Source organism: Ictidomys tridecemlineatus, chromosome 2 (genome assembly GCF_052094955.1).
Source record: "Ictidomys tridecemlineatus isolate mIctTri1 chromosome 2, mIctTri1.hap1, whole genome shotgun sequence".
Classification (NCBI taxonomy): domain Eukaryota; kingdom Metazoa; phylum Chordata; class Mammalia; order Rodentia; family Sciuridae; genus Ictidomys; species Ictidomys tridecemlineatus.
The window spans coordinates 178,679,857-178,706,326 of record NC_135478.1 but is presented as its reverse complement, the minus strand read 5'-3'; the positions used below and the strand labels follow the sequence as shown (position 1 = coordinate 178,706,326).

The 26,470-nt window shown below is 39.9% G+C and overlaps 1 protein-coding gene across 2 annotated transcripts; it reads left to right on the top strand.

The window, feature by feature from the left end:
• Positions 1-10,021: 10,021 nt before the first annotated feature.
• Positions 10,022-21,024, top strand: Garin1a (golgi associated RAB2 interactor 1A). 2 transcript variants are annotated; one of them, XM_078040274.1, is made up of 5 exons: positions 10,022-10,719; positions 13,207-13,414; positions 14,123-14,372; positions 17,497-17,615; positions 20,684-21,024. In XM_078040274.1, the coding sequence occupies exons 1-5, from the start codon at positions 10,566-10,568 to the stop codon at positions 20,877-20,879; spliced, it is 927 nt and encodes a 308-aa protein (XP_077896400.1). In that variant the 5' UTR covers positions 10,022-10,565; the 3' UTR covers positions 20,880-21,024. The 2 variants fall into 2 exon arrangements, with proteins under 2 accessions (XP_077896400.1, XP_040147568.1); XM_040291634.2 differs by lacking the exon at positions 10,022-10,719 and having other exon boundaries at positions 12,029-13,414.
• The last annotated feature ends 5,446 nt before the right edge of the window (positions 21,025-26,470 follow it).

The window sequence follows — 26,470 nt, the reverse complement described above, 5'->3', positions numbered from 1 at the left end:
GAATCTAATATTATTATAGCCAACTCTTTAACCCGTTTTGGATTGTTTTCTTTGGGGGAAGGGTAATGAGTATATGCCACCTGCAGGAGGAGAGAGTGAGCTGCATGATTATCAACAAGAATCCTTAGTGGTAGTCTTTGGTATTCAAATACGTCTCCCATACATTCTAAGCGCTAGATAGATGGTACTTTTTGACCCCTTTCTGGTTGGATGGGGCCATGTAATTAATTCCTGACAGTGAGTTGTGAGTGGAAGTGACTATATCAATTCTAGGTTAAAACATTTTAAGAGCTGATTCCCAAATCTGCAAGGCCCTCTTCCTTTGCCTCAGTGACTGGAATTGTTCCATCTGGAACTGCTCCATTAGGGTAGGTCCTGGAGTGGAGATGCCACAGAAAAGAACCCTCAATGGGGGGGGGGGTGGCTGGGGTTGTGGCTCAGCAGTAGAGTGCTCACCTAGCACGTGCAAGGCCCTTGGTTCAATCCTCAGCACCACATAAAAATAAATAAAATAAAGGTATTGTGTTCAACTACAACTGAAAAAAAATTAAAAAATAAAATAAACCCTCAATGGATCCCTGATGAATATAATTACTTTGCTGTGTTAGGTTACTGAGATTTGGGGATTTGTTGCTGAGGTATAACTTTGCCTCTCTGCTCTGATAAATTGCTTACAGAACATTTCAGATGTCAGGCTTTAACTAAGACCCCCCACCACTATTTCCTCAGATAATGTATGTACGCAAGGGAGTAGAGGGTACTGACACTGTGGCACAAGCCTGTCATCTAAACATCATGGGATCCTGAGGCAGGAGGGTCCTAAGATCAACCTCAGCAATTTAGTTAAACCCTGTCTCAAAAAAAATAAAAAGGGGCTTGGCACAGTGGTATATGCCTGTAATCCCAGTGGCTTGGGAGCCTGAGGCAGGAGGATTGTGAGTTCAAAGTCAGCCTCAGCAAAAAGCGAGGTGCTAAGCAACTCAGTGAGACCCTTTCTCTAAATAAAATACAAAAAAGAGCTAGGGATGTAGCTCAATGGTAGATTATTGTCTAGCATGTGTAAGGTCTTGGTTCAATCCCCAGTTAACCCTCTAAAAAAGATAGTAGAACGAAATTCAGGTAAAAAGATGTACATAGTTCTGTAAAATAAATAAATAAATTTATACACACACACACACACACACATATATACAAAAGGGTACAATAAAGTCATTTGCAGGCAACAGTAGGATGTTAAGGAAGGGCTTCTTAGAGGAGCTGAAATTTTTCTTTTTCTTTTTTTTTTTTCACTTTTTTTTTTTTTTAAAAGTCTTTAAAGAGGTGATCTTTTTTTAGAGAGAGAGAGAGAGAGAGAGAGAGAGAGAGAGAATTTTTTAATATTTATTATTTAGTTTGCAGCAGACACAACATCTTTGTTTGTATGTGGTGCTGAGGATCGAACCCGGGCACGCATGCCAGGCGAGCGCGCTACCGCTTGAGCCACATCCTCAGCCCGAAATTTTTCTTAATTGTTTTTTTTAGTTGTAGTTGGACACAATACCCTTATTTTTATTTTTATATGGTGCTGAGGATTGAACCCAGCGCCTCACACGTGCTAGGTGAGTTGCTGTACCACTGTACCTCAGCCCCATAGAGGAGCTGAATTTTTTTTTTAAATTTTTATTTATTTTTTGATACTGGGGATAGAACTCAGGCAAATTGACCACTGAGCCACATCCCCAGCTCTGTTTTGTATTTTATTTAGAGACAGGGTCTCAGTGAGTTGCTTAGCACCTTGTTTAGTTGCTGAGGCTAGCTTTGAACTCACCATCCTCCTGCTTTAGCCTCCCCTGAAATTTTTAAAATGAGTAAGCTTGTGGTCCTGCTGACCAAGGTGAGGAAAGAGTTTTCCAGTTGAGGGAATAATGTGAGCAAAGCCAAGCAGATGAGACTATGCAGAGCACAGTTTAGGAAGGTGCAAGTACAAATTTTAAATTTCTAAATTATTAGGTAGAGGTCGGAATTCTAGTGCCATCTAGTGGACACTAAGGAAGAAGGGATTACTTCAAACATACATGCTGCAGATGCTTTCTTGATTTGTTTTAGAGAGGAGAATATTAAGGGCTGGAAGATATGATATAGCCCAGTGTCATTCAATAAAAATACAATGAAAACCACATGTATAATTTTAAATTTTGTAGTGGCCATATTAGCAAAAAGAAACAGGAAAATATATTTTTAACACTTAACCTAATATGTTCAACATATTATCATTTCAACATATAGTCAATGTAAAAAGTCATTAATGGGGGCCAGAGTTGTGGCTCAGTGGTAGAGCACTTGCCTAGCATGTGTGAGGCACTGAGTTCGATCCCCAGCACCACAAAAAATAAACGAAGGTAAAAAAAAAAAATCCTACATTTAAAAAGTCATTAATGAGATAGTTTAAATTATTTTTTAGTGTACTAAGTGTGTATTGTGATGATGGGCATTTTACTCCTCCAATACATCTCCATTTGGACTATCTTCATTTCAAGTGCTCAATAGTCACAGAAATGTGGCTACTGTATTAGACAGTGTAGGACTAACCCAATCTTCCCATTTTACTGTTGAGAAAAAGAAGACACCAAGTGAATCAAATAGTTTTACTGAGTTAATTGGTGGTAGAGTCTCAGTATGAAGCTCTATTTTCTACATCATATTTTCTTCTTTTTCTAGGACTCTTTAAAATGCATTATAGCAAAGCATATTAATAATAATGAACTTTTCACTCTCGAGGTAATTCTTATGTGGAAATGTGTGGAATTCTAAAAAATAAATAAACCCTAAACCAGGTGAGGTGGCATATAAGCTGTAATCCCAGCAACTCTGGAAGCTGAGGCAGGAGGATTGCAAGTTGCCCAAGTTGCAAGCCTGGGCAACTTTATTTTGAGACTTTGTCTAGTGCCACCTAGTGAACACTGAGAACATTTGGTCTCAAAATAAAAAATTAAAAGGGCTAAGGAGATAGCTCAGTGGTAAAGCACCCCTGGGTTCAATCCCCTGTATTACAATCAGTCAATCAACCAATCAGTTTTATTGTAAACAAATTAAATTCTAAACAGATATAACTTAAGAATGTGTGCTGCTTTGCCCATCAACTATTAATAATGCATATACACTTGATGTACTTTATATAGTAAAAAGTTTGCCAAATTATAACTCATAACTCATCACTTGGATAGTATTTTTTTATTGTTTCCTTCTATACTTTTTCCATACATGTGGAACATTCATATATTGCTGTACTAGTATGAGTGCAATTTGGACTTTTTCCTTTTATTTAACACTATAAATGCAGAACTAAATAATTGATTAAAGGTAGTTTTCATTTTTATGTAGTGTGAAAAATCCTACCCTGAAGGACATACATTCCTATAACTTATTAGCAAAATATAATGTTAAATAAATTAATACAGTGTTACATTTTTAGGTTTTAGGTGCCCAGAGGTAAAAGAGATTAATAATCAGATGGAAGAATGCAAAGAAGACAAGACATTACCTTCAGAAATATGCTAAAAGTGTTTCAGAGGAAAACTAAATTATTATACAATAGCCAAGAAGAAATCAGAGTTCCTCTCCCTTCTTATGTAAAGTTTTCCCTTTTCTTTAGGGCTTTTCTTTTCCTCCTCCTTTTTTGGTTGATTCCATTTGTTTCAGTTAATATTTCAGTTTTCTGTTACTGTGTAACAAATTATCCCTAAGCTTAGCATCTTCAAATAATTGTTTTCTTATACAGTTGCAGAAGGTTGGGAATCTGGGAGTGGCTTAGCTGGGTGGTTCCAACTCAGCATCTCTCTTGACATTGTAGTGATGCTATTGGTCAGGATGACTGTCATCTGAAATCTCATTGGCCCCTAAAAGATTCCTTTCCAAGGCCATTCATGTGGCTCTTGATAGGCCTTAGTTCTTCACTATGTGGGCTTCTCTGTAGGGCTACTCAAAACATGCCAGATGGTTTCCTCCAGGGTGAATGATGAAAAAGGAGCGAGAAAGAGAGCAGAAACCACCAAATGGAAGCTTCAGTGCTTTTTATTACTTAATCTCAGAAAAAACATCCTACCACTTCTTAGTTTTTCAGTCACACAGACCAACCCTGTGAGTGAGATCTTGGTGATAACCAAAAGTAGGAGTAACAGGAGGTGACATCATTGGGGCCCTCTGGGAGACTGACCACCACAGTTGTCTTTTCCTTTTCAGATCACTTACAAAGATTTTGTTACCACAGAGATAGCTGTGGGTATTATCAAAGGATACATGTTGTACAGTCCTTTATTGTACAAAACTCTGCAGTGAAACAATGAATAGATCATTGCCAAAACAGTTATAAAGTGTAGAATTGGGGGAGGGGAAAACTAAACTGTCACATGATAGGACTCTCAAAAGTCTGCCTGTACACACACATAAATGTGCATTAGGGAAAACTAAGAAGTGACCCAAAAATCTTCCTAAAGTAGTATTGTCTAGAGAGATTGATAGCTCTAACAGCATCCTGAAACGGTGTTTCTGGGGTCTCAATAGTTATAAGAACTTGATAAACAAAGTTGACAAATAAGTTAATCTAAAAATTACCAATTTTTGCAGGTTCATTTCAGTATACCAATTATAATCCTAAAAGGAAAGGGAGAAAGGATTGATTTTTTTTTTTTTTTTTACCAACTGTATTCCCATTTGGGCTTTTACTACTATAGAAATGGAAATACTGAAGTTCTTTTTTGAATAGGTATGGTATTGTGGGATAAATCTGCAAATGATAAATCAATAGCTATATTTTCCTATTATACAAGATATTCATGTGATATGATGTACTAATGCACTCTGTGAATTTTTTTTTTAAAAGAGAGAGTGAGAGAGGAGAGAGAGAGAGAGAGAGAGAGAATTTTTAATATTTATTTTTCAGTTCTCGGCGGACACAACATCTTTGTTGGTATGTGGTGCTGAGGATCGAACCCGGGCCGCACGCATGCCAGGCGAGCGCGCTACCGCTTGAGCCACATCCCCAGCCCACACACTGTGAATTTAGATTTAGATTCTATTGGTTAGATGTGAATTTAAATGTTACTCACTTCCTTTTTAACCTTAAATATTTCCTTATATAGGTTTTTAATAACAAAGATCACTGTTATAGCATTTCAAGATATAGATATTGTTTTTCTTTCCTTTTTTTTAAAGAGAGAGAGAGAGGATTTTTTTAATATTTATTTTTTAGTTTTCGGCGGACACAACATCTTTGTTAGTATGTGGTGCTGAGGATGGAACTCGGACCACACACATGCCAGGCGAGTGCGCTACAACTTGAGCCACATCCCCAGCCCCTAGATATTGTTTTTCTTTGTTTTATTTGGTACTGGGCATTTAATCCAGGCACATCTCCCACCAAGCTACAACCCCATCCCTTTTAATTTTGCTAAAGTGCTAGGCTGGCCTTGAACTTGCAATAATCCTGCATCAGCCTCCCAAAATACTGGGATTACAGGTGTGCACCACTGGCAAGATAAAAACTATTCTTAAATAATTAAAAAAAATTTTTAGCTATAGATGGACACAATGCCTTTATTTATTTTTATGTGGTGCTGAAGATCCAACCCAGTACCTAACACATGCTAAGCAAGCACTCCATCACCAAGCAAAAGCCCCAGAAATAATTTTATTCATGTTAAATTTTTCTGATTTCAAAAACAATGATGAAATTGGTAGTGTATTTGGAAATTGTAGAAATTTGGGAAAGTCCCAATGTGAAAATGAGGAGTCCGATTCAGATCAGCTGCACCCAATGTTACTAATTTTGTATCATCTTCACATTTGACAATTATAGTTAGGATCTTCTTTTTTGGTACTGGAGATTGAACCACTGAGCTACATACCCAGCCCTTTTTATTTTTTATTTTGAGAATAGGGTCTTACTGTGTTGCTGAGGGCCTTGTTAAGTTGCTGAGGCTAGCTTCAAACTTGTGATTCTCCGTCTGAGCCTCCTGTCTCTTAGATTACAGGCATGCGCCACTGGACCTGGCTCAGAGTGCTTCTTTTATGATGTAGCGTTAGTAATTTATTTTATGATTAACTTTTTTTTTTCATGCTGGGGATTGAAACCAGGGCCTTGTGCATGCAAAGAAACCAGTCTACCAACTTAATTATATCCCTAGCCCTAGGACTAACTTTCCCCGAGCTGTTATTATGAAAGTCTTTTCTCTACTGTGAATTTTATCCAGGCAGAGACAAGGAACCAATTGCAAACAATTGCTTGTCATACTGAAATTTTTTAAAAACTTGCCAAATATGAAGTGCCTTACTATTCAAACTTATCTTTCAAATTCTCTGTGTTAGAAATATCCCATTCAGGGCTGAGGGGGTGGGGCAGGAATAGGCAGTGGTAGAGCACTTGCTTAGCATACCAGAGACCTTGAATTCAAACCCCAGCAAAGGAAAGGAGGGAGGGAAGGAGGAAGGAATTATTTCCTTCAAACTAACCTGATCAGATTAGGAAATACTATAAATCCTCAATATTTAAAATGGTATGGTACTATACTATGAATGGACAGATCAATGGAATATATAATAAATTGTGAAATTGGGCCAATAATAGGACTTTTGATTATGATGAAGGTGACATTGTTCTCTTAAATCTCAGTGAGATTTAAAAAAAATCTTTATTTATTTTCTATGTGATGCTAAGGATTGAACCCAGTACCTCACACATGCAAGGCATGCACTCTACCACTGAGCTACAGCCCCAGCCCTCTCAGTGAGATTTAAACTACAATCTGCTCATTCCATCCTCCACCAACCTTTCTGGTACCCCTTATTCTGCTTCCCCAACCCCCCACTTTTTACCCATATTTAATTTCCTAACTTCTACATAATTATTTGTTGTGTTTATTTTTTTATAGTCTGAATCCCCTTCCAAAAATGTAAACTTTTTGTTTTGTTTTCTTTTGTTCAAGCACCCAGGATGTAGTAGCATGTAGTAGGTACTCAGTAAACTCAATGAATGAATGACTCTCAAATCAGTGACAAAAATATGTAACTTACTATACAGTAAGGGTGTTGGACAATTAATTGGTAGCCATCTAGAGAAACAGAAAAAAAATACATTGATTATAAACTTCACATGACATACCAGGAAAAGAATCTAGATAAATTAAAGGCATATGAAAGGTAACAAACATAAAAGTAATGCAGAAAAGCCTGGGGAAATTATTATATAACCTTGGAATGAGAAAACTTCTTCAAAATATAATACCATAAATAAAAAGATTAATAAATTTAATTACCAAAATAATTCCACCTGGCAAAAAACACTGTAAACAAATTCAAAGACAAATTACGAACTAGAAAATAATGCAATTCAGTTTACACACACAACAAATTATGTTTCCAATATTTAAAAAAAGGCCTGAAAACAGAGAAAAAGAAGACCAGTAATGTAATAGAAAAATTGGCAAATGCTATGAACAAAAATTAATGGAAGAAAAAAAAAGCAAGTGGAAAGATGCTCAATTAAAATCACATTGAGATGTCATTTGTTTTGCCTTTCAAAGTTCAAAAGTTTGATGATCCACAGAGATAATGGATCTATAAATATGAGCTGTCAAACATTATTAGTGGAAATGTGAATTGGTGTAATGTTATAAACATCTTCCAAAGGATGAAAAGAAAATGACAACTTTACCAAAGGCCAAATGTTTTCTCTGTTAAGCAGATGCTGATCCATAATGCAGGTGGGGGGTTGGGTAGGGGAAAAGGAAGGAACTCTGGATTGTGCAGATGGGAGGGAGGGGAGGGGAAGAGGGGGTGAAGAGGGGAAGGGCAGTGGAATGAGATGGACAGTATTAACCTATATACATGTATGATTATACCACTGCATCATGTTCAGCCAGAGGAATGAGAAGTTGTGCTCTATTTGTGTACAATGTGTCAAAGTGCATTCCACTGTCCTGTATAACTAATGAGAACAAATTAAAATAAGAATGACAACTGTGGCTTTGTTTGGGGGAAGGTTAGTGGGAATTGGGTCACGGACAGGGGTGGGAGGGAGACGACTCTTCTCTATCTCCCCTTTCATGCTGTTGGATGTTTGTACCTTGTGAATGTGTTATCTGCTCAAATTTTTATCTTAAAAATAACTATAATCAATCTTTGCCAATTTCTAGTTTCTGGAATTTTTATTGGGACTTTATTCAATACACAGATTTACTTAGGGGAGAATTGACATCTTAATGCTGAATCTTCCAACCCCTGAAACAGAGTATCTCTTTTGGTTGTGGGTCAGTGATTTTGTGTCCATTTCTGACTAGTCTTGGTCTGTTGATTTTTTTTTTTCTTACATTGTCTTTATTTGGTTTTGGTAATGCTGGATCATAAAATGAGTGCTATTTCATTTCCTGAGTTTAAATTGATGTTATTCATTCCTCAAATGTTTGGTGGACTCCTCTTAGTGATGCCATATGGACCTGGAGTTTCATTTGTGGAGAGATATTTAATTACAAGTATTGTGTGAATATATTTATTTATTTGATTTATTCCTAAACAAATTTTAAAAGTCAGCCAAAGGCTGGGTAGTAGCTCAATGGTAGAGCGCTTGCCTAGCTTGTGTGAGGCACTGGGTTGGAATATCAGCACCACATATAAAAATAAATAAAGGTCCATTGACAACTAAAAACTAATATTTTTTAAAAGTCAGTTAAAAAAAAAAATATATATATATATATATTTGATACTGGGGATTGAACCCAAAGGGACTTTACCCCTGAGCCACATCCCCACCCTTTTTATTTTTTGAGACAGGATTTCACTAAGTTGCTCCAAGCCTAAGTTGCTGAGGCTGGCTTTGAACTTTCAAACCTCTTTCCTCAGCATCCCAAATTGCTGGGATTACAGATGTTGACCATTGTACTTAGCTTAAAATGTTTTTCTTAAGACAGTTTTACTCAATTGTATGTGATGGCATAGAAATAGAAAGTCTAAGTTGTCAATTTTTGGCATAAAGTTATTGGTACTATTTTCTTTTCATACTTTTAAAATTTATAATATCCATAGTGATATTTTCTCTGTCTTTTAAATTGGTAATTTGTATTTTCTCTCTTTTCTAGATCACTGTAGCAATAATTTTTTTTCAATTTTTATCAATTTTATTGTTTTTTTTTTATAAATCAACTTCTGGTTTTATTTATTTTTCTTTGTCCATTTCTATTTCATTGATTTGTATTCTTTATTTTTTTACTCTTTCCATTTAATTTGTTTAATGTTTTCTTTCTAGCTAAATTTTATATGGAAGCTTAATTAATTTTTGAACTTTTCCTATAAGACAATTAAACTATAATTTCCCTTCCTAAGTACTGCTTTTATTTCAATTCATGTTTTGTTTTCATTTTACTAAATTCACAATATTTTAGCTGGGCATGGTGGACTTGGGAGGCTGAGGCAGGAGGACAAGTTCAAGGTCAGCCTCAGCAATATAGTGAGGCTCTAAGCAACTTTGTAGACCCTGTCTTAAAATAAAAAATGAAAAGGACTGGAGATATAGCTCAGTGGTAAAGTACCTCTGGATTCAATCCCCAGTACCTTTTTTTTCCTATCTCTCCATATATATATATATAATATATAATATAGTATATATAATATATATTTTTATATATTTTATAATTCCCCTGGTGATTTCTGATTTCTTCTTTGATGATGAGTTATTTAGAAACGTGTTATTTTATTTGCAAATACTTTGAAGTTTAAAAAAGAACAAAAGTTTTTTTGTGATGGGGTCTCACTATGTTTGCCAAGGTTAGCCTCAAACTCTTTGGCTCTTCGTCCCTCAGCCTCCCAAGTCGTTGGGACCACAGACACTTGCCACTGCACCTAGCTTCCTTCATGACCCATTTTGAGTTGGCTCCAGCCTAATGCTGTGCCAAATACTTCTTCCTTTGTCCACTGTTTCTAAATAAATGAGCCTCTTTGTTAATAGCCTGGTAATTAAAAAATAATTCTCATTTTATCCCATGAGATGGGGTAGGAAAAATGAATTCCCTTCTCCCACCCTTAGACTTATCTGGGCAGGTCAGAGTCTGATCTGAGGTGAGCAATTCAGTCAGAGTTTATGTGAGCAGATTCACTGTGAGGAGAGAGAATTAAAGCTTGTGGGTGTCCCCAGACCCTTTCTCGCTGTCCTGGCCAACTCACTTCTCTCACGGTATAATCTTGGGAAGGTCATTTTCCTCCTTCTTAGAGTAAGACTGAATGTTGGAAGAGTGGAAGAGGCTTCGTGACTGGTGGTTTGTAGCCAGTAGAGAGAGGGACAAGAGGGTCCTGCATATCCATCATGCTTCCTGTCCTCTTCTTTTTTCCTTTCCTGTTGTTGCCCCTCACACTCCCTGATGTCATTCCTGCCATTGTGAGCTGACAGGCCCTCCCAGCCCTGGGGGACAGCCATAAGGAGGGAGGGAGGTAGAGCTGCAGGAGGTGGGGGAAGCAGTGGTCACAACAGCAACACCTTGGAGTTGGGCTGGGTCTGCAAGGAGCCCCAGAGATGTTCCCCAGCCCATTCTTCCCAAGAACCAATGAGTAAAATTAGGGGCCTCCCTCCTAAGGTCAGGGAACCAGGCCCTGGAGTAGCACTTGGGGTGGAAAATGGCCTTCTTTGTCGACTGATTCATTCTCCAGAATTCAACTTATTCTCCAACTCAGTAGTGTTTGAAAGCAACTTTATCCAGGTATCTCCATGCCTGTCAGGGCCACCTGTCTTCCCCTTCCTGAAACTGTTCCTAGGGGTTGTTCACAAGATGCTGTGGACTTTGAAAGCCCTGGGGTGGAGAAAGAAACCAACAAAGCCAGAACAAAGCAGAGGATCTGGGTCCCAAGTTCAACTTCAGTTTGTGCCTACAGCATGAGAGAGCTCCCTGCAGGCATGTGCTTTAAGGAACTAGACTCAAACCTTACAAGGAAGCCAGAGCTGTCTCCAGGTAGGACCACAGGTGCCCTTTCTGGGCCATTTGTCTGAAGTGGATGGTTTCAGGGAATGGAGGCCACTTTTGGAGTCCCTGCTCTGAGATCCAGCCTCTCTTTCTAAGATAGTTTAGAAACATCTATTTGAAAACAAGGCCCCTGGGCAGATTGGTCTTGTTTAGATTCTGCCAAGTTCCCACAGAGAGGTGATAATGACAGTGGAAGTGTGCATTCATGGCCTGGGGAAGCATGGAGCCACTGGGAGTAGTGTGAGGTGGTTGTTTGAATAGGCATCTGTTATTACCCAGGTCCTGCCTGACGTCCACAGACACTAGCCTGACCCTGTGTGTCTATGCTCCTTTGTAGTATGATAAAACCAATTAGCTAGGAAGCACATTCTCAAGGCCTATTGCATGCAGGGCAGAAGATGCCCAGAATATCAGGTAGTGTCTTGGGCTGAGAAAGCTTATATGTTTGGTCTACCCATTATAAAATGCTGTCTAAGCTCTGTGTTGAATAGTTTGGAACAACTGATCCCCAAGGCATGAGCACAGAGAACAGGTACCTGGAGCATCCAGAGCACCTCCTTTGAACTTAAACAGTTGGAAAAAGCTTTCCAGAAAACAGTGTTGTGAGTCACTCTTTGAGGTATTGCTGAGTCTTTGGTGAGCGGAAGAACAGGAGTGGGATGTATCTGGCATAGGAATTTCAAAGTACCTGGGTCAAGGCAGGGAGGCTGGAATTCAGAGTCTGCAGGACCCACCCAGATGAAGTGAATAAGGGGCAAGGAATTGTAGGAGAGAAGGGGGGAACGTCTGGAGGTATGTCAGCGACTTAATTTGGGGATTACTCACAGAACAATAAGCTACTTCCTATTGCAGTTCCAGAGTGGAGGAGCTGTGCTCAGGGGTCCTGGTGCTCCTCAGAGGGACATGACTCCTCATGGGGTCAGCTGGTAAGCCCAGGCAGAACTCATTGCTAACACTCTCGTGGAAAAGGAACATTAACATGGATTTGGGATCTGATTTCTAGTCGTTTCTCTTTGGATGTAGTGTTTTGGCAGCAGATTTGTCCTCTTAATATTTTCTAGTTGGTCTAATATTAAAACCATTTGGAATCTCTGAGTGGATACCAGGTGGCCTAATAGGCAGTAGGAAACTCAGAATGTGCCAGGGAAGATGGACCCATAGCAGAAGTCAAAGTTTACTTGATGTGATTGAGCCCGAGATTAGTCGGGTTCTGCCTCATCTGTCCCTGCTGTCTACATCACCACTTTCACCTCAGAGCAAGTTCAGCTTTTATGGAACGCTACTTTCAATATGTGCTGTCCTCTGTTTCGCAGGGAATACAAATTTCATTCTACAACATGGGCTCCAAGAAATGTCACTTTTCCCCATAACATCAAAATTCATGTTTCTTTTTTCTTTTTTTAGTTGTAGATGGACACAATACGTTTATTTTGTTTATTTTTGTGTGAATCGAACCCAGTGCCTCACACATACTAGACAAACTCTCTACCAACTGAGCTGCAATCCCAGCCCCAAATTCATTTTTCTAGGAGTACCATTTGGTCAGGCTGTTGGGAAATAAGTTCCTGTTATTCCTGGGGCCTTCTCCTTGTCCCCAAGAGCAGAGCAACAGTCTTGGTGACTTTACAAAGTCTAAAATGTTGGGAGAAGGCTTAGTGTCTTGGGAACATAGGTGTCTCTCCTCATTTGTACCTTACCTTGGTCCCTGTGTCTCCTTAGTGGCCACAGCTCTTATGCCTTTCTGTCAGTGAACTGAGACATTGTGTCCCAGTGCCGGGCATCCATCCAGACTTTCTGTCCTGGCACGCCCCCACCCCCCCGCCCAGGTGCTTCAGAACAAGTCATATGGCACTCAAGACCTAGCAACAAGCTGCTCCTTGTGCTGAGGAAAGCTCTTGAATCTCCCTCCACTTGAGTTGTCTGGGTCTTCTCCCTTTGACATCTCTTCCCTTTCTCCCCTCCCTTTCAAGGCATTAGAAGCCAGTGCTGGCTTCTGCTAACCAAGGAAGAGAAGATAAAATTTCAGTGCCATTTAACTTTTTTCTTACATCTTTTTACAGTTAGGAAATGCTACACAGGGTTTCTGTAGCCCGAGAGCTTAAAGATTATTTGCAGAGACCAATAAAAAGGACTAATAGTAGATCACGGCCCAACCCACTTTGCTCTACACCTGTCACAAGCTGAAGTACTGTTTTCTGTATCCTCCTACCCTTCTGCTCCTTTCTGATCCATGTTCCTGGGGCTGATTTCCAGGTCAATAAACCCACAGACTGGATGGATGTCTGGGAAGGATCTACCCCCATCATTCTTGGGGTGACGTCCTCAGTGCCCTCCTTGCCACTCCCCAACGTCCTCCTGATGGCCAATGTCACCTGGCCCCAGAATCAGTTTTCTACCTGGAACACACCTCGTGTCCCAGTCATCACACTGAGCAGGTAAAGGCTGGAGGGAGGGACTAAAAGTGGTAGGAGGTTACAGCTGTTCTGCAGTTAGATTTCAGATCAAAGGAAAGAACAGTGTTCTTCAGAGTGACCTTCATTCATTCATTTAATAAGCATTTAGTATCTAAATATAGTAAGCATTGTGTATGGTGCTGGGGGTGAAGATCCTGCCTCAAGTTGTTGAGGATTTTGTCTTCCTTTTGTTTAGTTTATTTTTTTTGCAATATGGAGGTTCCCCAAGAAAAGATAGAGATATGAAAGTAAAATCTGACTGTAATGTGTTAAGATTGAAAGGAAAATACTGACTATATAGGAGACATCCATCCTTGTCCTTACCCTCTCAACACAGATAATCACAATGTAGGGAGAAAGCCTGGAGATGGAGTCAGAAAAACCTTGTTCCAGTTCCCACTTGAGCAAACTGATAAGACTTCCCAAATCTCAGTTTAAAATCCGTAAAGTGGAAGTACAACACTTATTTTTCCTCCATCAAAATGTTGCTGTGGGAATTAAATGAGATATTATGTACCAATAGCAGCCATTGTTATTGATGTGGGCAGATTGGTTAACAAAAGTCCTGGTAGTCAAAGAGGAGTCATCCCCACTTGGTCATCCCCACTCTCAGAACACAAGCTTTCTCGCCTCTGTATTCCCAAGCAGTGGTGGGAGGCACCAACATGGGAATTTCCTGTTTATGCCCAGGATTCTCCCCCTGAAGTATGTGGAGCTACAAATCTATGACCGGACCCAACGTATTCTGCGACTTAGAACAGTGACAGAAAAAATCTACTATCTGAGGCTCCATGATAAACATCCAGAGGCTGTGTTTCAATTTTGGATCCGCTTGGTGAGAATTCTACAGAAAGGTCTATCCATCACCACCAAAGACCCAAGAATCCAATTCACTCACTGCCTGGTACCCAAGATGCCTAGCCCCTCCACTGAAACAACAGTAAGTAGGCATCCCTCCAAGGTCTGCAGTGAAATAAAAATAAATGTAGATGTGTCTGTATGCACACACATAATATACATATGTACAGAGGCACAGTGGCCTTTCATATCTGCAGGTTCCATATTCATGGGTTCAACCTCAGAAATATTTGAAAAATAGATGCTGGGCTGCATTCAGTCTGGCCCGTCGACTGACTTCCTCTCTCCTCTCATTCCATTCCATTCACACTGGCCCATAAAGCTCCTTGAAATTTTTCCCTCAGAACTTTGCACTTGCTACTTCCCCTGCCTGGAGTTTTTCCCCAGATTTCTACAGGTCTGTTCTCTCAGCTCTGTTAGATCTTCGTTCAAGGGTCATCTTTGCAGTGAGGCCGTCTCTGACAAGACTCCATATTCCCTTCCCTTGCTTCCTTCCAGTTGGATGCACGTTACCTTAGACCACATAAAACTTATTTATTATTTTACTGTTTGTCTCTGAAATAGAATGTGAGGGCAGAGATTTCTTTTTGTCAATTGCGGGTTGGGAAACTTTTCCTATAAAAGGGTAAGATAGTATATATTTTAGACTTTCTGAGTCATAGAGTCTTTGCACAACTATTCATCTCCACTGATATAGAGCACTGAAGGATATAAGGAAGCAAAAGGGCATGAATGTATGTGTTCCAATAGAATTTTACAAAAACAGGTGGTAGACCAGATTTTGGTCTAGGGACTAAGATTTGATGAACCTTTGTCTAATGTGTTCATTGTTTTATCTTCAGTGCCTACAATTGTGCCAGGTAAACAACTGGTCCTCAGTATTTTTTTTTTCCTGCTTTTGGACTGAGCTAATAACTAAAATGGAATTCAGTGTAATTTTTTGAAAAGTTACAAATTAGGAAAACACCATGATTACATTCATTACTACACTTTTAGACAAATATCAGATCAAAACTGTGAGGTTAATTATGTCTTAAGAGTTTTTTAGGCTCTAGTGATTTTTTTGCTATTATTTTTGTTAATGCTGTAATAGAGTACACACATACACGACTTTCTAAGTAGTTTGAAATTATTTTGCTCAGAAAAAAATTAAAGTTTTAGATATGTAAAAAGAATAACAAAGCAAATGATTATTTTTCCACAGCATAGAAATAACAATGAGCAATAATTTACAATACTGGGCTGGGCTTGTGGCTCAGCTGTAGAATGCTCTCCTAGTATGTGAAAGGCCCTGGGCTGGGTCCTCAACACCACATAAAAATAAGTAAATAAATAAAACAAAGGTATTGTGTCCAACTACAATTGAAAAATAAATATTTTAAAAAATAATTTACAATATTTTTTCAAGTCTTTTTTTTCAAATGTTGATGGACTTTTATTTTATTCATTCATTTATATGCAGTGCTCAGAATCAAACCCAGTGCCTCACCCATGATAGGCAAGCAGTCTACCACTGAGCCACAACCCCAGCCCCTCAAGTCTATTTTTTTAATGAATAACATGTTGCAGGTTAATTGGAAATCCTTTTTGAGCACCTCTAGTCCTAGTTATCTTTCTGCTCCCTAGGGGTAACCTATCATCATGAGTTTGATGTAACCTTTCTGATCCATGATATTATTCTTCTGCTCTATGTAATTTGAGATATATCTCTATGTTAAGTTTAAACACCTGTCCTTGGTGTGTGTATGTGTAGTTCATTATTTTCAATTGTTGTTAATGCTAAATTTCATTATGTATAGACAACATGAAATAAAATATTATCATTTTCCAAATGAAAATATTTACAAGGACAAAACTTGCAAAACCATTTATCGTATTATAGGGCAGTCTTAATCATTTTTTTTAGATTGTGCCTACTGAAGTCCAGTGTTGCTCAAGTCTTTCACCCAATAAAATAATTTAAAACAAACAAAAGAATTTGGAATAAGAAATTGTATCTGGCCAGGTGTAGTGGTGCAGGCCAACCTGAGCAACTTAGCAAGACCCTGTCTCAAAATAAAGAAGGCTGGGGATGTAGCTCAGTCCCTAGTACTGTGAAAAGAAAGAGAGAAAGGGAAGGAAAGGGAGGGAAGAGGGGAAGGAAGGGAGGGAGGAAAGAAAGAGGAAAGGAAAAGAAGAAAGGAAGAGAGAAAGAATGAGGGAAAAAAGAAAGAAGAAATAATAAATTGTGTCTGTAGTGAACATATCACACATTTTTTGGTCATTTTTCCCCAAACAATATGGTCTATTTACATAGCATTTACATTGTATTAGGTATCATAAGTAATCTATAGATGATTTAAAGTAGGAGGACATGTGCAGATGATATGCAGTATTGTGCTATTTTATGTAAGGGACTTGAGCATCCATGGATTCTGGTATTGGGGTCCTGGAACCAATCCCCATGGATACTGAGGCATAAGTGTGTATATTGGTGAATGCTGTTTTTTTTCCACTTTAGATTATATTATAGGATTTTTTCCATGTCTTAGAGATTCTGTATCCTTATCACAATAGAGTAATGATAAATCTTAACAAATTTTCTCATATGATGGGTAAGAATGTGGCATTAATTTCAAGGAGTCTGAACATTGTTACTTGTGTATTTGTGTTTTATTCCTTTTTTTTTTTTTTTGCATTAAGTGTTGCGTTCCTATTTAATTTTTTAGTGGTGCTGAGAATCAAACCCAGAGCTTGCTCATACCATGCAAGCGCTCTACCATTGAGCTACTTCCCCAGATCATGGGGTGATTTTTGACACCTTTGCAGCCTTTCTAGGACCTGCCTAGTATAGAAGCACAAGAAAGAAAGCTTGATAGATTGTATTTCCCTAAACCTTGGTATTTCAGAACCTGAATGCTTGCCTCCTCTCATTATGTGGTATAGTTTAGGTGACTTATCACGGACTTTGAAAGTCAGCCATTTCACCGACAAGACCTTGTGTTTTGGACCAAGTAGCCTCTAAAACTCATCAGAGACAGGATACAGTCCTTACAGGCATCCTGTGTTTGGTCTGATGATTCTAGGGCTGAAGCTGAAGGAACAGATTTCCAGGATTAGGCTGTGAAACTCATGTATAAGCCCACAAATTACTTCAAGGTTATGCCTGGGGAGTCCAGGGATTCTCAGGAGCAGCCTGGCCTTCTGACGTGCATTTCTCCACACAGCCTGAATGCAGCCTCTCATCATCCTCCCAGACCAGTGAGACCCTCAGGCTGCTGGCAGCTGAGCAGAAGAGTGGCAGTTGCTTGGGACTCTCTACAAGGACCCAGCTCACATCAAACAGGTGGGTCCAGTTTGGTCAGCTCCATCGTCCCTTCCTCCTGCATGGAGTCACAGGGTCACTGACAACCTCTACCAACTTTCCTTTTATTCTGAACAGTCATGCACATGACTCCACTTTGTTGTAAGCCCATCCTTGAAAATAGAGTCTGTAGGGGCTGAGGCTGTTGCTCAGTGGTAGAGCACTCACCTAACGCAGGTGAGGCACTGGATTCCATCCTCAGCACCACATAAAAATAAATAAATAAATAAATAAAAATAAAGTCCTCCTACATCTAAAAAAATACTTTAAAAAAAGGGGGTCTGTGGTATTCAGGTCTCTTTGATTTGACTGTTCATTCCCTAGGCAAACCACAGTGTTTTCATATGGCAGGTGCTTATTAATAAAAGGGATGAAGGATGAGTAAATTAAGCTTAAGAAACATTCTTAATAACTCCAGTTCATAGAGTTAGCTATTGACTCTCCTTGTCCCAGCTTAAAAGAGTTACTTGGGAAGATGCTACTTCTCTTTGCCTCACCCATGTCTTCTGTCAAATGGACAGAACAGATAGTCACCCAGAGGGGAGATATCTCTAGCTCCAATGTTTTATTAATTTGCTAATTATATTACATTCTTTCGGTAACATGCAATAGAAATCCACAGCAAGTGAACAATATGTTGAATGAGTACAGCTTATAGTTGGGCACAGTGGCCCACACCTGGAATCCCAGCTTCTTGGGAAATTGAGGCAAGAGGAGGTTAAGTTTGAGGCCAGCCTGGGCAGCTTGACAAGACCCTGTCTCAAAGTTAAAATTAAAAAGGGCTAGGTATGTGATTCAGAGGCTTAGTGCCCCTGGGTTCAATCCCTAGCTCTACAAAACAAATAAAAATAGAATTTGTAGGATATTATCAAGATGCAAACTTTTTTGGGGGGGAGGGTACCAGGGATTGAATTCATGGGTACTCAGCCACTGTGCCACATCCCCAGCCCTATTCTGTATTTTATTTAAAGACAGGGTCTCTCTTAACACTTCACTTTTGCTGAGGCTGGCTTTGAACTTATGATCCTCCTTCCTCAGTCTCCTGAGCTGTTGGGATTACAGGCATGTGCCACAGTGCCCAGCACAAACTTATTTTAAAAAAAATATTATTTTTAGTTATTGATGGAACATTATTTATTTGTATGTTGTGCCGAGAATTGAATCCAGTGCCTCATGCATGCTAGGCAAGCGCTCTACCACCCCAGCCTGCCCCACAAAGTTATTTTTATATTGATTTTTTTTCAGTGGGAGAAGTTTTCCTTTTGCTAAAGGATAAAAACTGCTTTTCTTGGCAGTCCCGATAGCATATGGATCTCTTTTAGTGTGTGTGTGTGTGTGTGTGTGTGTGCATGTGTGTGTGAGTGTATGTGTGTGATCCCTTTAAATTGCAAAAGTGGCCTCAGTTCTGAAATTAGAATGTCCAGTGCCTGAATATTTCAAGACACTAAATTTATTACTTTATTACTCCTCTTTCTCTTTACTACCCTCAACCTGGCCCTTTGTCAAATTGTCCTTTCCTAGTGGTAGACTGGCAGACTGAGTCGTCACTCTTTCTAATGCTTTAAGGTGACTCTTAGGAGCTTGTTTTCTCCCTTCCTTTGTCCCCCTCTTCCCCAGTACGGGAGATCAAACTCAGGACCTTGAGCATGCTAGGCAAGTGCTCTCCCACTGAGCCACATCCTTTTTGAAAATTTTTCATTTTTGAGACAGGGTCTGGCTAAGTTGCCAGTTTGTTTTTTTTTCTATTGCTTTTAATGACCCTGACATTTCTGGTTTCGCATAGATATACCCAAACTGCCAACTTAAGCTAATTTGCTTAAGTTGCTGGCCTTGAACTTACCTTTCTCCTATTAGCCTTCCAAGTATGAAATTATATGTGTGAGCCACTTCCTGCAGCTTTTGGGTTCTTTAGAGTCCCTCTCTTTAATTGCAACTCTGGAAATATTGTGATATCTCCCTTGTATATGGCCACTCCTTTCCCTCAGGGTCTGGCTCTACAGATGTCCTTGTCACCAAGCACTAGTTGTCAGCGTGCCCTCTTGGGTAGGACTTGCAACTGCTTCATGCTGGTATACCATCTGTCTGTGTGTCTCTGGCTGGTACTCCCCACATCTGGTCCTCAGGAAATGTCCTCTTGTACAATGACCAGCCACTTGGAGGAGGACCGTGCTTCCTTGATAGTAGTATCTTGTTACTGCACAAAGAAAGAAGCCCCTGTCTCATCTCTCCTGCCCTCCCTGTGCCTGGTCTGAAATGTGCCCCATCTAAAGTGTCTCCAGATCTTAGGACCACAGCTCCAGCTTTTGGGTGGCCTCAGGAAGGCCCTCCCTTTAGCCAGTCATTCTTTGCAAACGACGCCCTGGGCACAGGGCCAGCCCTTGATTCCCAAAGCTGGAGAGTCCCACTGGCAGCCCACTTCATACTCCCTTCTCTGGTTGGGTATTTGGGGTTCCTGGGATTATTTGATTTGTAAACTCAATAATGCACTTAAAATTACATTTCGTATCTTTTATCCAGGTATTTTGTAGCAAAGAGGCCTTTAGATATTTTAGCCGTATTGCCAGTTTTTAGCTTTTAACTAAATTCTAAAATTATCTTCACTTAAAAGAACTCATTGCATTTATCTCTGAATAGTCACAGTGTGAGCAGTTTTTACTTTCTTTTCAGTGTTCTTTTATAGTTTCTATGTTTTTCTCTTAATCATCTATATCACCACTGAGCCACATTCACAGCTCTTTTTTTTTAGAGTCAGCATCTTGCTTAAGTTGCTGAGGCTGACTTTGAACCTGCAATCCTTCCTGTCTCAGTCTCCCAGGTCACTGGGATTACAAGTGTATGTAACAGTGCCTGGCACCCCCAACTCTTTTTATTTTTTATTTTTGAGACAGAGTCTTGCTAAGTTGCCTAGGCTGGTCTTGAACTTCCAATCCTTCTGACTCAGCCTCCCAAGTCACAGGGATTATAGGCCTGGCATAATTAAAGTAGAATTTTAACCATTTTTTTTTTTCTCTATTGCTTTCAATGACCCTGACATTTCTGGTTTCCCATAGAAACACCCAAACTGCCATTGAAATAGGCAGTTGCCACAGCTATAAGAAACCCTCACTGGTGACATCTCCATTCAACTTGAATATACCCATGAGAGCCACCTTGAACCACAGCCTCTGGGAACAAGAAGATCCAGACGAGCATTTCCTACAGGTTCCTGTAGCCAGTTCCCTAGGAGAGAACTTTCTGGGCCCCTGACACCTAGCTAAAATGGGGTGATCATCCTTGGTGTCTGTGTAGCCTCTAAGGCTGTTCACCACGGTGCCAAGAGACATGGGTGGGGTAAGATGGAGTTACTAACAACGTGCTGCTGTACTTCCACCAATAAACCTCCATGTGAGTCCCTCACTGTTTGTTGGTTGTTCCATGGGGAGATTCTAGGCTGGGGAATAGGAGCTTGCTCTGTGGGAAATGAGAGGTAAGAGAGTTGAAACCCCAAAGCAACTTCCTTTCTCAAAGGGATAAGTAGGTACACAGGAAGGGCTTGGCTACAAGCTCAAAGTTAAAGAAATCCAGAGGATGATGGTGGCCAACTGGGAGATACCTCTGTGTGACCCTACTTATCTCGAGTAAAAAATTGAGTCTTCATTTCCCCACTCCCTGTATTAGTGTAAAAGGTGTAAAGGGTCATCCTGGGCCATGAAGACTTAGATTGCTAATGAAGACATGGCTTCTGGGAAGGAAGATGTTACCTATGTATCACTGCAAGCCCCAATCGAATTGACTATCATATTTCTATCCAGGACCTAATGAAAGTAGACTGAGTGACATTGTGTCTTTGCATATTGGGGTTGGGGCAGGAGTTTTGGCCACCCTCTGCACAAGTAAGAAATATTTATTCAGAAAATTCCAGCACACTGCGGATCAGAAAGTCACAAAAATGGCATTTTTCTCCTAATTTTAACAATTGATATACCTTGCTTTAGTCTCTAAGAATACTCATTACATACTATGCCAGATTATAAAATACTTATTTTTTAAATGAAATCTATATATTGACTTTCTTATCAATTATCTTATTGTGCAATCAAAATTAGAAATACTTGGTTTAAGAACAACACCTAAGGAACCTCCAGATAACTTTTAAGAACTTATTTAGCTTTGTGGGTGGTAAGAGGGTTTAATAAGTGTGGTCATATTTTAATGGTCATTGTATGGCAGTATGTACAAACTATGTTAAGTTCTTCAACAATCTCTCCTTTAAAACTTTGAGGTTAATACTTTTGTGCAACTGTGTTTGTGAATAAAGCCAAGAAAGTGTTAAAAACAAAACAACAACAACAAAGAAAATGCCAGCACACTATTCAATAAGTATTTATCAAGTTCCTGTTTGTGTCAGACACTGTACCTGATGCTGAATGTGTTATATCAGAGAAGACACAACAGAAGGTCAAGTTACGTCATTAGGGAGGGTATAGGAGAAATATAGAGCTCTGTTTTGGAGACAGAGCAAGGCCATTAAAGCTGACATGATGTTTGAGCCACTTAATGTACAAATAAAGGCTGGAGGGTCTGCCTTCCTGTAGTTCACATCCTGAGTGATGCAGAGAGAAATAACTCGATTTCCCTCCCTCTTGTGCTTGCTTAGTTGGGCTGAGTGGTAAAACCAGGCTAGACTGAGCCAGAAGAGATAGCTGAGGGGATGCCTAATGGTTGTGGGTTTCTTCCTGCTTCTGTTAAAAATACAAACATAACAAATTTCCTTTGACATATTATAATCAAATAAGCTGAGCATTGTTGGTGCTGGTGAGAGACATTTAGAAGCTGAAATGAGAAGGGACTAATGTGGAAGGTTCCTGTAATTCCCAATTTATGTCTATTGTCCTACTATTACTGTATATCTATTTATCTCCTAATTGTTCCTGTATGGATAAATTGTATGAATACCCTATGAACATGGTATGTGTATAAACATTTAAAGGGTCTCTGGCCCCATTTCTGTGGCTTGGGTTTAAGCTTATATCAATTCTCAGCTAGACTGTTGAGATTATCCTAATTGGTCTCCCAGGCTCCATCATCACCATAACAATAATAGCTTATTAGAAACTTTCTATGTGCCTAACACTATGCTAAGGCTGTACAGTTATCACTCAGTATACACCACAACTCACTGGGAGGTAGCTACTCATTACATTTTATAGGTGATACATGTGGGCACAGAGAGACTAAACAACTTTCTTGAGATTACATACAGGTAGTAAGTAGCAAAGCCAGGTCTTGAATCCAGTCTTCAAAGCCCACACTCTTAATATTCCTCTAGGCTTTTCCCAGTCCATCCCCTTTCCACACCTCTAACACAGCAACCTTTCTGAAACACACATATAACTAGAACTTCACTTCAATAAAACTGAACTCTTTGACATGAAATGACCAGGACCCTGCCAATATTTCAGTCTTTCCACTGGACACCATTTCATTTGAACTTTATGCTCCCATAACACCAAATTTATTATGGTTTCCTAAGTACACCATGTTTATTGTTGTTTGGTTTTGTTTTGGATTGGTTTGGTTTGATGTTTTGGGGTACTGGGGATTGAACTCATGGACACACAACCACTGAGCCACATCCCTAGCCCTCTTTTGTATTTTATCAGAGACACAAGTTCTCATTGAGTTGCTTAGGACCTCACTAAATTGCTGTGGCTGGCTTTGAACTTGTGAATCCTCCTGCTTCAGGCTCCTAAACCACTAGGAGCCACTGGGATTACAGGTGTGCACCACTATTCCCGGCTTAAGTGCAACATGTTTTTAGATACTGCAATGATGTTGCATCTACCAAAGACACTTTCCCTTGCATTTTCTCTCCATTGCCCTCAAGATACTTTTCCTTGTTGACAGAGCTTTTCTGTATTACTTATGTGCCCTGTGTGTGCCTTGTATTATAGCATTTCTCACCTTATTGTAGTTATTTGTTTACATGCCTGTCTCCTTGGTGAAACTGCAAATTCTTTGAGAACAGATATCATTTGATATCAGAATGCTTTGGTTGCAAGTAAAAGAAACTGACTGTAACTAACTTAAACCCAATGGAAGGATATGGGTTGACTCACAGAACCAAACGGACAACTGAAGAGTCAGTCTTAGAATGCAGTGACACCAGAATGGGTCTGGGAATCAGGGAGAGGCGGCTAATTGATCATCACATCAAATGCTTCAGCAGGCCAATTGTTTTCCTCAAGAGTGTTATAAGAGAACAAACAGGAATGGGTGTCTGGTTGCTAATAATAACAAGTATCCACTGCAGTCACCTTTGTTTCTTTTATGGAAATGGTCTGCCATGGCCTTGTGTACATCTCTACACATCCTTACTAAGTATGCTGAATTTCAAGACCTAACTATCCTCTGACCCTGAACTATTTTTGTAGCTAGTCACATAGGCAATTAAGGAGGTCAAGGCAGCCACAGCATGGTTACCTGCTGACTTCTTACTCTCCCAGGGAGGGATCTGGTTCGACTAATGTTTGCTTAATCCTGGGCTCTCAGCTGCACTGCAGCCCATTGCTGGTGTAGCCATGGCCTGGGCCCACTATGTTACTTGGGTCAGGGCAACTGGGCCTGCCTTGTGCTCCTGCTATTTGCTGAGCTAGTAGTAGTAAATTATCTGACTTTGACCCATTGAATCCCCTCATCTACCTTAGGTGCCCAAACAATTATGGTAAGTCAAACTGCTTTCTTGTTTAGTCACTTTTTTACAGCATTATTACTCTTTGCCATCGACAGTGAGACCTATCTTCTTCCCTTACAGTGACTCCCAAATTCACATATACTCTCATTCTATCTTTTTATTCACTATTAAAATAATCTTCAACTAACATAATGCCTCTGTTTCTCTCTCTCTCTGTCTCTCTCTCTCTGTCTCTCTCTCTCTCTCTCTCTCTCTCTCTCTTTGTGTGTGTGTGTGTGGTATTTTTAAAATTTTGAGACAGGGTCTCACTACTTTGACCAGGGAGACCTTGAACTCAATGATCCTCCTTGCACATTCCAGGTGCAACCTGGAATGCCTCCAAGTAGCTGCCATTCCAGGTTACCCCACCATGCTTGGCCTCAATTTTGAAGAAAACATTTTTCTTTATAAAGACCAAGCCTCTGTCTTAAATCTGTTCAGGCTGCTTTAACAAAAATATCAAACTGGGTGGCTTATAAATAATAAATATTTATTTGCCTTGGTTCTGGAGGCTGGAAGTCCAAGATCAAGGTGCTGGCAGATTTGGTGTGTGGCGAGGACTCATTCCTCACGGATGGCACCTCCTTGCTGTGTCCTCAGCAGGCTGTTTGCTGTGGTGGAAGCAGGTCCTCTACGACAAGGGCTCTGATCTCCTTCGTGAGGGTTCTACCCTCATCATCTAATCACCTCCCAAAGGCTTCTACCTCTCAACACTTGTCACCTTAGGGATTAGGTTTCAACATCAGTATCCTGGGGGACACAAAAGTTCAACCCATAGCAACTCCCTGAGTTACTGTATCCCTCCTTGAATCTAGATCCACTGGGTAAAGTCCCATCTTCCTCTGGTTTGTTTCTGTCTTAGCTTTGTGTTCCAAAATTTCCAGATCCAATGGTAAATTTAAATGCCATAAACACATCCTGCATACAATAATGAGGAATAATTTAAGTAATATGTGTCACTGCAAAGAAAGAAATACAGGTAGGAGTTTTAGTTCTTATTCCTGTATCTTGGTTCCAAAGTAGTAGTAGCTGGTACTTATGATTCTGCTTGTTTACTACCCATTTCATATACTTCTTGCTTTGCCCTGCTAGTACCTGATTGGAGTTTTTTCCCTGGTTGGGAGCCCACATACTTTCCCTCCTAAAGGCCCAAGCCCTCGATTGTATTGCTCATACAGTGTTTGTGATCTTCTATTGGGCTGAGCAGGGTGCAGTGAGGATGCATCTCATTTCCATTTGGGTGCCATTCCTTCTCCTTCCTGTACCCACTTTGTAGAAGTCATTCTTTTTGCCCTCAAAGACATTCCACTCCAAACAACTCCAGAACCCCCATTATATATATGACCATCATTTTTACCTAAAGGAAAGGTAAGTCCAAAATGGCAACATTTGCCTTAGTTTTCAATCATTGGAATGACTTTAGTGCCCCTATGTATTAAAGTTTTCTTCCCTTAGGTATTAAAATCTCCCAAATTCAGACATGCTACATTATAAATTTTTTGCATATAGCTTGTGTTTGTCAGCTTTCTGTTACTGTGGCAAAATACCTGAGATAAAAAAAAAAACTTGAAAAGAAGAAAGGCTTGTTTTGGCTTATATTTTTGGAGGTTTCAGTCTATGGCCTGTTGGTTCTGCTGCTTTGGGGCCTGTGGCAAAGCAGCACATCATTCTGGGAGCACATGGTAGAAGAAGCCCATTCACCACATGACCAGGAATGAAAGAAAGGAGGAAGAAGGAACTATGGTCCCAATATTCCCTTCAAAGTCATACTTCCAATGACCAGAAGACCTCCCACTAGGCCTTATCTCTTCAAGTTTCCACTGCCTCCCAATAGAGCCCAGCTGGGGAATTTGGGGGGATATTCCACATCTAAACTATAGCACAATTCTTTGGGGGAAACTCCTAGAGGATGTACCCCATTAAAACAAAATCAAAGCAGAAAGAGGAAAACATAGGCCCAGGAAAGAGGTGGGTTCCATCAAGGAAAGAAGTGAAGGGAGAGTCCAGAATGGCAGTGGGGCAGCAGTCAACTATTGTTGACCAGGAGAGAAGAGCCTGCTAGATGTGTCAGCCATCAAGTTGGTGGAATGCCTGTCGGGGTTGAGTGCACTGAGGAGATTTGCAC